Source organism: Haemorhous mexicanus, chromosome 30 (genome assembly GCF_027477595.1).
Source record: "Haemorhous mexicanus isolate bHaeMex1 chromosome 30, bHaeMex1.pri, whole genome shotgun sequence".
NCBI classification, from domain to species: domain Eukaryota; kingdom Metazoa; phylum Chordata; class Aves; order Passeriformes; family Fringillidae; genus Haemorhous; species Haemorhous mexicanus.
The window spans coordinates 1,435,211-1,447,195 of record NC_082370.1 but is presented as its reverse complement, the minus strand read 5'-3'; the positions used below and the strand labels follow the sequence as shown (position 1 = coordinate 1,447,195).

The window sequence follows — 11,985 nt, the reverse complement described above, 5'->3', positions numbered from 1 at the left end:
GCCCTTCCCTGGAGGAGCCCAGGGATGCTCCCGGTGGTGTCCCCTCGCTGCTCCTCTGGCCAGCTGGTCCCTGGAGCACCTTGGAGCCTCCCCTGCTGCATGGCCGCCCTCAGCCTCGCTGCAGGAGTGAGGTGGCTCCTCACCTTCGGCGTTCTGTCCCTGGGCAGCCCCAGCGAGCAGGCAGGACCACGACTTGCTCTCCTTTTCACACAATCTGGGCACTCACCGCTGCTTCTGAGTCCTGTTTGCCTTCCCCAGGCCAGGACCCGAGCCCTGGCACTGAACCCTGCATGTGCCTGGCTCTGCAGGAGCCCCTGCCCAGGTCTGCATGCTCAGGGGGCACCGGGGAATGCCCAGGAGGGACCCCTGGCCACCAACCCCTCGGGCAGCTCAACAGCAGCTCCTGCTTTTCAGCCCAGCCCCACGCTCTCAAAAATCCCCTCTGCAGGGGCTGGGGAGCGGCTGCAGGGGCGTTCCTGGGGGCTGAGCAGAGCCCTTTTCTCACCAAGCACTGCATGGATTTGCAACACAGCTACTGCACCACACAGAGCCCTGGCTGCGAGGAGCCAGAGCCCCGAGCAGCGCTGCCGGTGCCACCCCGGGCTCAGGGACAGTGGCACCCCCTGCTCTGACAGGCTCTAGGGGAAATAAAGGCCAGGATGGCTGCTGAGGGCTTTCCCTGGCACAAAGGACCCGTGGGGACTGGTGGGGACCATTCCTGGTGGGATAGTTCTGGGGGGAAAACAAATCAAACCAGACGAGAAAATCAGGAAAATTTTTTTTTTTTAAAAAAGTTAACCCTTCATATACAGAGAAATGTAAAATACTGAAAAAGCAAACTGGCTGGGCCAGAGCTCTGTACAAAACACACAACCATGCATAACAAAAAACCCCAATATTTTTATAAAGCTTTCAAGTTAATATATGTAACATTTACAATTACTAAATAAATAAGAACAAAAATTTCTACTTGTCTTGGAGGGTGAGGGAGAGTGGGAGCAGCAGTAAGGGTGCAGAGCACCCTCTCACCACACTGGGTGGACTGGGCTGGACTGGGGTGGCAGCTCAAGTAATGCAGTAGTTTTCCAGCTGTTTTCCCAGCTGTTTTCCCAGCCAGGCTGTCCCTGAGCTCTGTGTGAGGTGCCGTGCATGAGGATCTGCCCACGGCTGGGATGGGCAGGAGGTACCACGGGCACGCTCACACTCAGTGCTTTCACCCCCCGGCTGGGGGACAGCACAGGGACAGCAGAGCCACCCCACAGCCACGGGGCCACCAGGGGAGGTTCCCTTCTCCTCAGCTCTGGGGAGACCCCACCTGCAGCTCTGGGGCCTCCACAAGGACGTGGAAATCCTGGAGCAAATGCAGAGGAGGCCACGGAGCTGGTCCGAGGGCTGGAACCGCTCTGGAGCCAGGCTGGGAGAGCTGGGATTGTCCAGCCTGGAGAAGAGAAGGCTCTGGGACACCTTCAAGCCCCTTCCAGTACCTAAAAGGGCTCCAGGAGAGGGGGAGAAGGGCCTGGAGTGCCAGGACACGGGAATGGCTTTAAACCGAGTGAAAATCACATTCTATTAGATATTGCAAGGAAGTATTTCCCAATGAGTAAACACTGCCAGAAAGGCTGCCCAGATAAGCTGCCCCATCCTGGCAAACATTCAAGGTCAGGCTGGATGGGGCTTGGAGCAACCTCGTGGAGTAGAAGAGGTCCCTGGTCCTGGCAGGGGGCTGGGCTGGGTGGCCCCCTGCATTGTCCCTTTCCCCAGGCAACCCCAGTGTCCTTAGTGCAAATCAATCATTCCCCCTCCAAGCCCAGTTTTAAACTGGCTCTGAAGAACAAGCAGAATTATGTAAAACAAAAACAGAACCAAAAAAATTAACTAGACAAAAAGTAGCCTAACACCCCAGCTGAGCTTGCAGAACCACCAAGCGTGCAGAATAAAGCTTACTCAGAGATGTTCTAGAAGCAGAAGCCATTTCATGATGCCAGGAATCCTTTGAGAATCAAGGATGATCCAGTTCAAAAGCCCAGGGATGCCAAAAGTCCTTTTCTGCACAGATCCCAAAAAAATCTGGGTAGTACCAGTGCTTCCAAGAGAGCTGGTCCGAGGCAGATTGAAATGATTTGAAGCTCTTGGTGTTGACCCAGTGAAATCAAGAAACCAGCTTGGATTCCACGAGGAAGCACAACCTGTAACTCCAGCAGAAAGGCCCCTGAGGCTTGTACTTCACATTAGGATCAGCTCTTCCTGGCCCAGCTGAAAATTCATGATGGCTTCAGAAGTGGAGGAGCCACAGGACAGCTACAAACAGCTACAAACAGCTACGATCCAACTGTTCTGAGTCTTTCCCTGCTGTGGGAGGTGCAGTGTGTGCCCCGCTCCCTTCAGCTCGTTTCTGAAAATATCCCTTCTGGACCAGCGTGTCGCAGATATTCTCTGCCACCCCGCGGAGCCTGAGGTCCTCCAGGGTGTCCAGCAGCGTGGTCACAGAGGCCTTGGAGCCCTCCCTGTTCTGCCACCTGAGCATCATCTCGTAGAAGTCATCAAGTGACCTGCCCATGGTGATGTCATTCTCCTCCAGGTTCAGGTTGCGGCCGAATCTCTTCCAGTCCTCTCTGAGCACCTTCATCCCAAAGGTGTAGAAGGACCACTGCAGCGCTGCAGGGACAGAGGGACAGCTCAGAGATAGACAGCTGGGACAGCAATCCCAGCCCCAGCACATCCCCTGGGCCCCAGCACTCACCTTTACAGGGATCATACCCTGGTGCTGGAACCAGACTCCTCCAGGGTCTCTCAGTCTCACTCGGCAGCATCTCCTGGAATGACAATGTCACTCCTGGAATGACAGTGTCACTCCTGCAATGACAGTGTCCTACAGCACCCACCAAGCCCCAGCAGCAATGTGTGATTAGTGGGGATTGCAGACCCTCTCCCTCTGTCCCAGGGCTGTTGGGGCAGGAGATCACCACCCCCCCCAGGACATCCACGTCTGACCACCACCCACCCCAGCACATCCACATCTGACCACCACCCCCCCCAGGACATCCATGTCTGACCACCACCCACCCCAGCACATCCACATCTGACCACCACCCACCCCAGGACATCCATGTCTGACCACCACCCACCCCAGCACATCCACATCTGACCACCACCCACCCCAGGACATCCATGTCTGACCACCACCCACCCCAGCACATCCACATCTGACCACCACCCACCCCAGGACATCCACATCTGACCACAGGCCCTGAGATGGGGACACCAGAGCTGTGCTTGTTCAGCACCAGCGTTAAATCCTCCGAGGACTCTCTCGACTGCAACGAGCAGATTTTGCCATCCTGACCCCACAAAGACCCTTCACCATCTCCCTGAGCAGCCCAGCCCTGGAAGGCCCCCAGGACGATCAGATCTTGGCCTGGCACACCGGGGCAGGGGGTGCCACTCACGTACCTGTCTCTCTGGTGCCCTGCCATGCCACTCCCTCTCTGCCTGCGTGTTGGTGACGTTGTCATCTGTCCCCACGTCCTCTGTCTTGCACCACGGCAGCTTCTGAAACATGGAGCTCTGTGGCAAGGGAGAAACACAAACTGTGGTGGTTTGGGAAGGCAAGAACCTGCCATAGATCCAAGGGCATGGATCTCGAGCTTGGAGGAGCTCTGGGCGAGCACAGCCCACCCCTACCCTGGGATCTCCACTGTGGATCCTGGACGTGCCAGCAGGAAAGTGTTCATGGCACTGAGGAGGGGGCTGGAAGCACCCAGAGCACCACCAGAGAGCCTCCTCTGCTTGGCCCAGCTCTACCACAGCCCTGCAGGGATGACCCTCACCCCCTGCTCCTCCAGCCTTCCCAGGAGCTGCTGGATGAGCCTCATCCCCCTGCTCCTCCAGCCTTTCCAGCTGGATGAGCCTCATCCCCCTGCTCCTCCAGCCTTCCCAGCTGGATGAGCCTCATCCCCCTGCTCCTCCAGCCTTCCCAGCTGGATGGGCCTCATCCCCCTGCTCCTCCAGCCTTCCCAGCTGGATGACCCTCACCCCCTGCTCCTCCAGCCTTCCCAGCTGGATGAGCCTCATCCCCTGCTCTTCCAGCCTTCCCAGCTGGAAGAGCCTCATCCCCCTGCTCCTCCAGCCTTCCCAGCTGGATGAGCCTCATCCCCCTGCTCCTCCAGCCTTCCCAGCTGGAAGAGCCTCATCCCCCTGCTCCTCCAGCCTTCCCAGCTGGAAGAGCCTCATCCCCCTGCTCCTCCAGCCTTCCCAGCTGGATGAGCCTCATCCCCCAGCTCCTCCAGCCTTCCCAGGAGCTGCTGGCTGAGTGGGGAGCAGAGGGGATGGGGGACGTTTCCCCAGCCCACAAACAGAGCCATTCCCCCCTGCCATCCCAGGAACTCACCACCATTTCATAGGCCATCCTGCTCGAGGGTCTGCCATCCTCTGGAAGATGGAAAGAGAGCTGTGATCCCTTTTCCTCCGGGCAGGACCCTCTTCCCACCCAGCCCACACCACGGGGTGCTCCTGGGGTCTCTCTTCCCACCAGGTGGGTGCTCCTGGGGTCTCTCTTCCCACCCAGCCCACACCAGGTGGGTGCTCCTGGGGTCTCTCTTCCCACCCAGCCCACACCAGAGCACCTGGCCAAGGTGGGTACTCCAGGGGTCCCCTGCACTCACCTGGGGGGATGCAGAAGAGTTTCCAGTAGCAGACAGCAATCACAATCAGGATCGCTATCATCACAATTACCACTGGGATGACGATCTTGAGGTCTGAAGCAGATCAAACAGGGCTGTGAGCAGCTGCTCCTGCTTTGGCCTCAGCAGCAGCTCCCACCCCCATCCCTCAGCCCTCCCCCAGCACCCCTACTCACAGGTGGAAGAGGTGTCCAGGTCAGGACCACACTGGAGGTCACTGTAAGGTGTGCAGGGTTTCAGCACCACTTGACCCTCAGGACACCTGGGAGAGGGGACACAGGGCGGGCTCAGCAGCTGTGGCTCAGCAGCTCCGACCCCACAGGAGCCACGGCAGCCCCCAACCCACCTGGGCTGGCACTTCTGGCACATCTCGCAGGGGTGCTCCGGGGGGCAGAAGGTGCCGTTCCTGCAGACACACACCGTGTTCCTCTGGGAGTGGCAGAGACTCAGCTCCACCTGATCTGTGGGACAGAGGGGAAGATGGAAAGAGAGCTGTGATCCCTCTGGGGATCCGTGTTCCTCTGGGGCTGGCAGGGACTCAGCTCCACCTGATCTGTGGGACAGAGGGGACACGGCTCCACCCTGGCTCCTCCGCTCCCACCCCAGCTGAGCTGCAGGCCCGGGCAGGACCAGCTCCCTCCCGGCTGTTGAGTGCCAGCTTCTCCTGCCCCACAGCTGCCAGGATCAAACTCCTGGATCAAACTCCACCAGCAGCTTCCAGTGCTGCCGGGAGCCTCATCCTCCTGCTCTCTGTGGAGTCTCGGGTCCAAGCTTTAACAGATGTGGCTCTGGCACAGACTGCAGCCCCCGCCACTCTCTGGGGACACTGCAGGTGACACTGTGCTCTGAGAGAGCTCAGCTGGACCCAGCCTGAGCCATCAGCCCTGCTCCCCCGCCCCAGCTCGTACCTTCCCTGCACACTGAGCACTCCTGGCACGAGTGGAAGGCGTTTGGATATTCCATGTATTCCCTGGCTCTGCAGGACACACACGTGCTAGAGCCTCTCTGCTCCTCACACTCCTTGGAAATGTAGGTGCCTGAAGAGAAAGGGAAACTCTGAACACATAGGGAAGGGGCTGGAGCACCAGGAGGGGCTGAGGGAGCTGGGGAGGGGCTCAGCCTGGAGCAGAGGAGGCTCAGGGGGCCCCTGTGTCTCTGCACAGCTCCTGCCAGGAGGAGACAGCCAGGGTCGGGCTGTGCTCCAGGGACAGGGACAGGAGGAGAGGGAACGGCCTCAGGCTGGGCCAGGGCAGGCTCAGGGGGGCACAGCAGGAATCTCCCCATGGAAAGGGGGCTCAGGCACTGGCACTGCCCAGGGAGGGTTGGAGTGCCCATCCCTGGAGGGGTCCAAGGAAGGGCTGGAGGTGGCACTCACTGACAAGGTGGGCATCGGGCACAGGTTGGATTTGGTGGCCTTGGAGGGCTTTTCCAACCTGAAGGATTCTGTGATTCCACCACCAGTGAAGCTCAGAGTCGAGTGAGCCAAGAAAAGGAAAATACTCCCAAAACGAGTGCTTAGATCCCTGACAGAGGAGCAGGGCAGAGCTGGAGTTCTGCTGCCCCTCAGGAGGAGCGAGGACAGGAACAGGAGCACAGAGAGGCTGTAGAGGTGGGATCAGTGCTGAGACATCTCACCTGCAGGGCACTTCTTGCAATAGAGACCACCACTGTTCATGTAATAACCATCTTCACCCAGCCAGCCTACATCCAAGGAATCCAAGCTGTCCCTCCTCCTCAAGTGGACAGCACTGGCTCCCAGATAAGCCACCTGTCAAAAAATACAGAAAACCTCGGGTTAAAAACCACTCCAGTCCATGGGGCAAGGGGAGAAAGGGCAGGGTGAGAGGTGCTGTGCCAGTGAAGCAGGAGAGGAGCTTTGGGATGGCTCAGAGCCACCTCAGCCAAGGGCACTCCCCACAAAACAGGGCCTGTTATTCCTTGGCAAAGCCAAGAAAGATCTGGAGGTTCGCAGGGGAATTCTGCCTGCCAGGGTATCAGCAGGGCAAAGAGTCACTAACGACCCTTTTCCTTCCCAGTTTCTGAGAAGGACCCTTTTCCTTCCCAGTTTCTGAGAAGGAACCTTTTCCTTCCCAATTTCTGAGAATGACCCTTTTCCTTCCCAGTTTCTGAGAAGGACCCTTTTCCTTCCCAGTTTCTGAGAAGGACCCTTTTCCTTCCCAGTTTCTGAGAAGGACCCTTTTCCTTCCCAGTTTCTGAGAAGGACCCTTTTCCTTCCCAGTTTCTGAGAAGGACCCTTTTCCTTCCCAGTTTCCGAGTGCACCACGAGCCCCAGTGGAAGGGAAGAGCTGGGAAGAGGAACAGGTTTGTGGGAGGGAACAGCCCCCTGTCAAGGCTGGAAGGCGGCTCCAGTGCCCAGCACAAACCCCTGCTCGGTGTGAAAAACACCAGTCACTTGTTCTTAACATTTTAAAGGTTTAATAGTAATAAAATGGGTATAAAAACAGTAATACAATTAGAGTAATAATAATTAGGACAATACGAGACAATAAAAACAAAGAGTTTTGTCTGGGTACCTTTTTCTGGGCAAAATAAGCCCAAAAAGGACCCACGTTAACAGAGGATTAACCCTTAAAAGCAACAGCCTATTGCATATTCATACACCTCATATATGATGCATAAATTCCATTCAAACACAGGATTCTGTCTGGTCATCATCAACTTCTTTCTCCTAATCCTAACAGCCCTTTCCAGGCGGGAAGAAGTTCGAGGCGGGAAGAAGTTCATTTCTTCTGATAAGAGGGCAATAAATTCTTTTTCTCTGAAAGATTTAGCTGTCCTGTGGCTGCTATCTCGCTGCAAGTCCTTTTTTTAAAAAAGTATCCTACATAGCATAGTTTCTATTTTAACTACAAAAGTTACCTTTTGAAATACACAACTACATTTATCATTTTATTAAAATGTTAACACAGCAAAATACATTTAGTAAAAATCTGCGTAGAGCTGTATAATATGCACTTTTCACACCTGGGTTGTCACTCTGGGCTCCCAGGGACAGCATGGCCTCGTGTTTTCCCTGTTATTCTGCTGAGGATCAGGAAGAAAAGTCACATTTCCGTCAACTCTCCACACCCTTTTTGTGCTGCCTCAGATCCTTCCGCCCTGCCGGGACGATGCTCAGCAGGAATGGCCTCAGCAGGAATGGCCTCAGCAGGAATGGCCTCAGCAGGAATGGCCGTTTGTCCCCTTGGGCTTTGGGGGCCTTTGGGCACCTCAGTGTCCCCAACAGGGACAACATCGGCCTCTGAGCCAGCACAGAGCTGCTCCATGGATATCCGTGGACATAAAGCTGCATATCCATGGACATAAAGCTGCATATCCATGGACATAAAGCTGCATATCCATGGACATAAAGCTGCATATCCATGGACATAAAGCTGCATATCCATGGATATAAAGCTGCATATCCATGACATAAAGCTTCCCGTAGCTCGCTCACTGGGGTGGCAGGGACAGACATGTCACAACACTCATGGCTGCAGGAGACACTTTTCCTCTCCCCTCCCCAGCACAAGGGTGAAAGGCTTAAAGCAAATATTTCTGCCGTGAGTCACAAGCTGAAACAATGGAGTTTGCCCACTGGTCCCAGCCTCTTCCTCCTGCCCCAGGTTCCCGCCACAGGAAAAGGCAGAACTGGTTGCAGCAGGTCAGGAAAGGTCACGGGGCTGGAGAAACCTGCCCCACACCACCAGCCAGGCCCATGCCTTGGGAAGGCTGGCCTAGGGCAGAGAAAACAGAAAAATAAAGCAGGGATTTATAAAATGGATCTCCTGCATGGATCCACCTTGGGCAGCACCAGAGCCCAGCCAGGGCTGCACCCAGGATGAACCAAAGTGGTGACAAAACAGAGAGGAGGTCTCTCACTTTTATAACTTTGGGTCCCTTAGCATATTGGAGTTAATTGTCCAGTTACAGCTTTATGTTACAAAGCCCCATCCTTCCTGTTTTTCTCTCAATTCACCGTTGTTGAAGCTTTTGGGCCTGAAACTTGTATCGGTTGTCCTTGGCCCCAAGGCAGGAAAGGAATTGTTTTGTCTAGCTACTCTGTGAGGAGAGCTTACCACACTTAACAGGAAGCTCAGCACTGCACACCTAGGCAGCACAGAATCTGAAAAATAGGAAAGCTAAAATTTAAGGCCATGGCAAGGACAAACACCCACCAGGACCAGACCCCAGAGCCCCCGAGCCCTGCCCAGGAACGGGGCCAGCTCCAGACCCTGACCCAGAGGGATCAAATCCATGTCCCTCCAACGCCTTCTGCCTCTACATCTCCCTGGATCTGCCTCTGCTCCTCTTCTCTCCAGCTAGGAACGTTTGCAAGTTTGTAAAATTTTTTATCCACTTGAGGAGTTCCAGCCACAGCAGCTTCACCCTAATCTGGGCTTGGAAGTGCTGGGAGTGAAGGGACAATTTGTCCCAGTTCCACACACAGGGGAAAAAAAAAAAAAATCCATGTTTCTTCCCCACCCGAACCCTGCCATGCTGTGAGGGTGACCACAGCGACACCACAGCGTTTTCTGCAGTTTGGGAGGGCCCCTCAGCCACAGGATTTCATTTCTTTCCAGAGAACACAACACGTGCACGATAAGGTTATCAGCCCGCAGCACCCTGCGGCCATCCCTGACCAAAGCATCAGTTGGAGAACCCAGCAGGGCGGAATGGAGGAGCTGTCACCCACAGTAAACAACTCGAGAGAGCCTGGAGGCAGAAGAATTAGAGGCACAGGAATCTTTCATCAGCTCTTCCTTCTGGGGATCCAGTCTGGAGAAAAAGTGCGGGAAAGGACCAAGCTTTGAACTTCTCCTGCTTCCATCCCTGATTTTTCTCCTGAGGTGATCCCAAAAGGAGCTGGACCCTGCAGCCCCGGCTGAACTCCTGAGATGAAAGAGGATGAAACACATCCACAGCCCAAGTGGGATAAAAGCAAGGCGGGCAGGATCTGATGTCACCTGCTCCAAGGACACGGGGCTGATGCAGGCTGGGAATTTCCCCTGGAATTCCCAATGCAAGCAGAATTTGAGCTGCAGCAAACTCAGAGATCCATACTCAAAACCAGTGGCCTGTGTCCAGCCATGAGGAAACAGGACATGACGCAATATCAGACCATGCCATGTGAATCACCACCCAGCAGCTCCCCATCCCTCTCATTCAAAAAATTGGATAAAAAGCAAAAAAACTTTTTAGGCAATGGGTTTAGTAAGGCTTGACTTTACCAGGCCAGTCTAAATAAACTCTTCTGAACAATGTAGGGAATGAATTGGATGAGAAGCTCTCTCTGAAAACCTGGTTAGGGCAGCGCTGCTGTAACTCCAGCACGGGAGCAGCACCTGCTGGGCTCCTCCACTGCCGTGGGTTGCAGGCCAGCCCTGGGATACCAGTCAGGGCAGGATCTCTGGGAAAAAACTCAGGGCAGGATCATCCTGACTTCAAGTGAGGACAGAGTTAGGTATTCCCCAACTCTACAGCATCCGATCCACGGGGAAATATGATATGCCCAGGGAGAATTTTATGTCCTAAATCCCTGTGCTGAGGGTTTGGATATCGTTTGGGCGAGTTGCATTCCTGCTCCGGGAGCATTCCTCGTGTTAAAACATCCCAAAGGGGTGTTGGCGCTGCCACCAGATGCCAGCACGGAATGGCAAACACGGCTTAGGAGCGAAGGGAGTGGAAATCCCCTTCGCTGGGCTCCGGCAATGAGCCCCAGGTCCAGCCTGACGCCTTTTATCACCGTCACCGTTCCCCCGGGGCTATGTGCTCGGAGCCGGGGGGCTGAGATCGCTTTTCCCATGGGAAAAATTCCCTTTCCAGGCTCTGGCATGCCCCCAGCCCCGGCCTCAGCCTCACGTCCTCTCGGTACCCCGAACCCCGCTGTGCCGTGCCCAGGTGAATCCCCTGGTCCTTCCCTGCCTATCCGAACCCCCCTGGTCCTTCCCTGCCTATCCGAATCCCCCTGGTCCTTCCCTGCCCATCCGAACCTCCCTGGTCCTTCCCTGCCGAACCGAACCTCCCTGGTCCTTCCCTGCCCATCCGAACCCCCCTGGTCCTTCCCGGCCTATCCGAACCCCCCTGGTCCTTCCCTGCCCATCCGAACCCCCCTGGTCCTTCCCTGCCCATCCGAACCCCCCTGGTCCTTCCCTGCCCATCCGAACCCCCCTGGTCCTTCCCTGCCCATCCGAATCCCCCTGGTCCTTCCCTGCCTATCCGAACCTCCCTGGTCCTTCCCTGCCCATCCGAATCCCCCTGGTCCTTCCCTGCCCATCCGAACCCCCCTGGTCCTTCCCTGCCCATCCGAACCCCCCTGGTCCTTCCCTGCCCATCCGAACCCCCCTGGCCCCATGGCCTCCACCCCCCCTTCCCCGGGCCAGGTGAGCGCCACCGCTCCCGTTTTCCCTGTCGCCTCCAGACCACGTGAGCGGCCCCCTCCCCCCTCCCCCCAGGCGCCCGGAGCAGGTGAGCCCCTCCATGCCTCAGTTTCCCCCGACTCATACGAGCCCTTCCCCCCGCAATCGCAGGTAAAGGCACGCCCCCATTCGCCGTTCTCCCCAGGTAACCGCACCCCCCTCACCTCCATCCAGGGGCACCCCCCATTCACACAGACCCCGCCGCTCGGCTGAACCTCACCAGGGCAGCCCCCCAAACACCCCCATGCCCCCTTCCCACCCTTCCCCCCCCTTCCCGGACCCCGTCCCACTCCGCCGCTCCGAGCCCCTCGACAGCGCGGCAAGTCTGGGCATGTCGCGACCACACCGCGCAGCCCCGACAGGGGTCCGGACCCCCCTGGCCACGCTCTCGGAGGGTCCCCGCGGCCCCACGAGCCCCGTCCCCACTGACCGTGACCAGCAGCAGCGCAGGGACCCAGCGCCGTCGGGGCCAGCGCATCGTGAGCGGAGCGCCCTTCTCCGCAGGGCGGGCACGGAGCGGGCACGGAGCGGGCACGGAGCTGGCACGGCCAGGGCAAGGTCCGGACACGGCTCTGGGACAGCCGTCTCTCCCCGCAACCAGAAGGAAAATGTATGAAGTCGGTCCGAGCTGCAGCTGTTTATACGGGCCTGGGCGTGACGAGCTACCAGAAGGGGCTGGCCTGGGGCTGTCCCAGCGCCCGTCCCGTTTCTGCCAACTTCGCCAGTTTGCTCAGCCAAAAACCGCTCAAATTCTCCTGTGCGGTTTGGTTTGGTTTGCCCGAAAGCCGAATTGGCTTTGGCTCTTCCCCTGCCTTTTAGTTTTTAGTCACTCGTTATTTTCGCTCACCGCTCAAGTGACCTAAGAAGTTTCAAAACACCCGAATCAC

General features: G+C 56.8%; 1 protein-coding gene across 2 annotated transcripts; it reads right to left on the bottom strand.

The window, feature by feature from the left end:
* Nucleotides 1-766: 766 nt before the first annotated feature.
* TNFRSF10B (TNF receptor superfamily member 10b) lies at nt 767-11,711 on the bottom strand. Of its 2 annotated transcripts, none has more exons than XM_059870340.1 (10): nt 11,529-11,711; nt 6,315-6,447; nt 5,588-5,716; nt 5,026-5,140; nt 4,856-4,941; nt 4,662-4,754; nt 4,391-4,428; nt 3,451-3,564; nt 2,741-2,813; nt 767-2,655 (listed from the first exon to the last, which is right to left on the bottom strand). In XM_059870340.1, exons 1-10 carry the CDS (start codon nt 11,574-11,576, stop codon nt 2,309-2,311), a joined length of 1,176 nt encoding a protein of 391 aa, XP_059726323.1. In that variant the 5' UTR covers nt 11,577-11,711; the 3' UTR covers nt 767-2,308. The 2 variants fall into 2 exon arrangements, with proteins under 2 accessions (XP_059726323.1, XP_059726322.1); XM_059870339.1 differs by having other exon boundaries at nt 4,388-4,428; nt 11,529-11,710.
* Between the last annotated feature and the right edge of the window lie 274 nt (nt 11,712-11,985).

Excerpts from the sequence above, each read along its gene's own strand:
- TNFRSF10B (XM_059870339.1), bottom strand. The coding sequence starts at position 11,576 with ATGCGCTGGCCCCGACGGCGCTGGGTCCCTGCGCTGCTGCTGGTCACG. Across the intron at positions 4,429-4,661 it reads ACTCTTCTGCATCCCCCCAG|AGGATGGCAGACCCTCGAGC; the intron begins GTGAGTGCAGGG and ends TCCATCTTCCAG. Across the intron at positions 3,565-4,387 it reads GGATGGCCTATGAAATGGTG|AGCTCCATGTTTCAGAAGCT; the intron begins GTGAGTTCCTGG and ends CCCTTGCCACAG.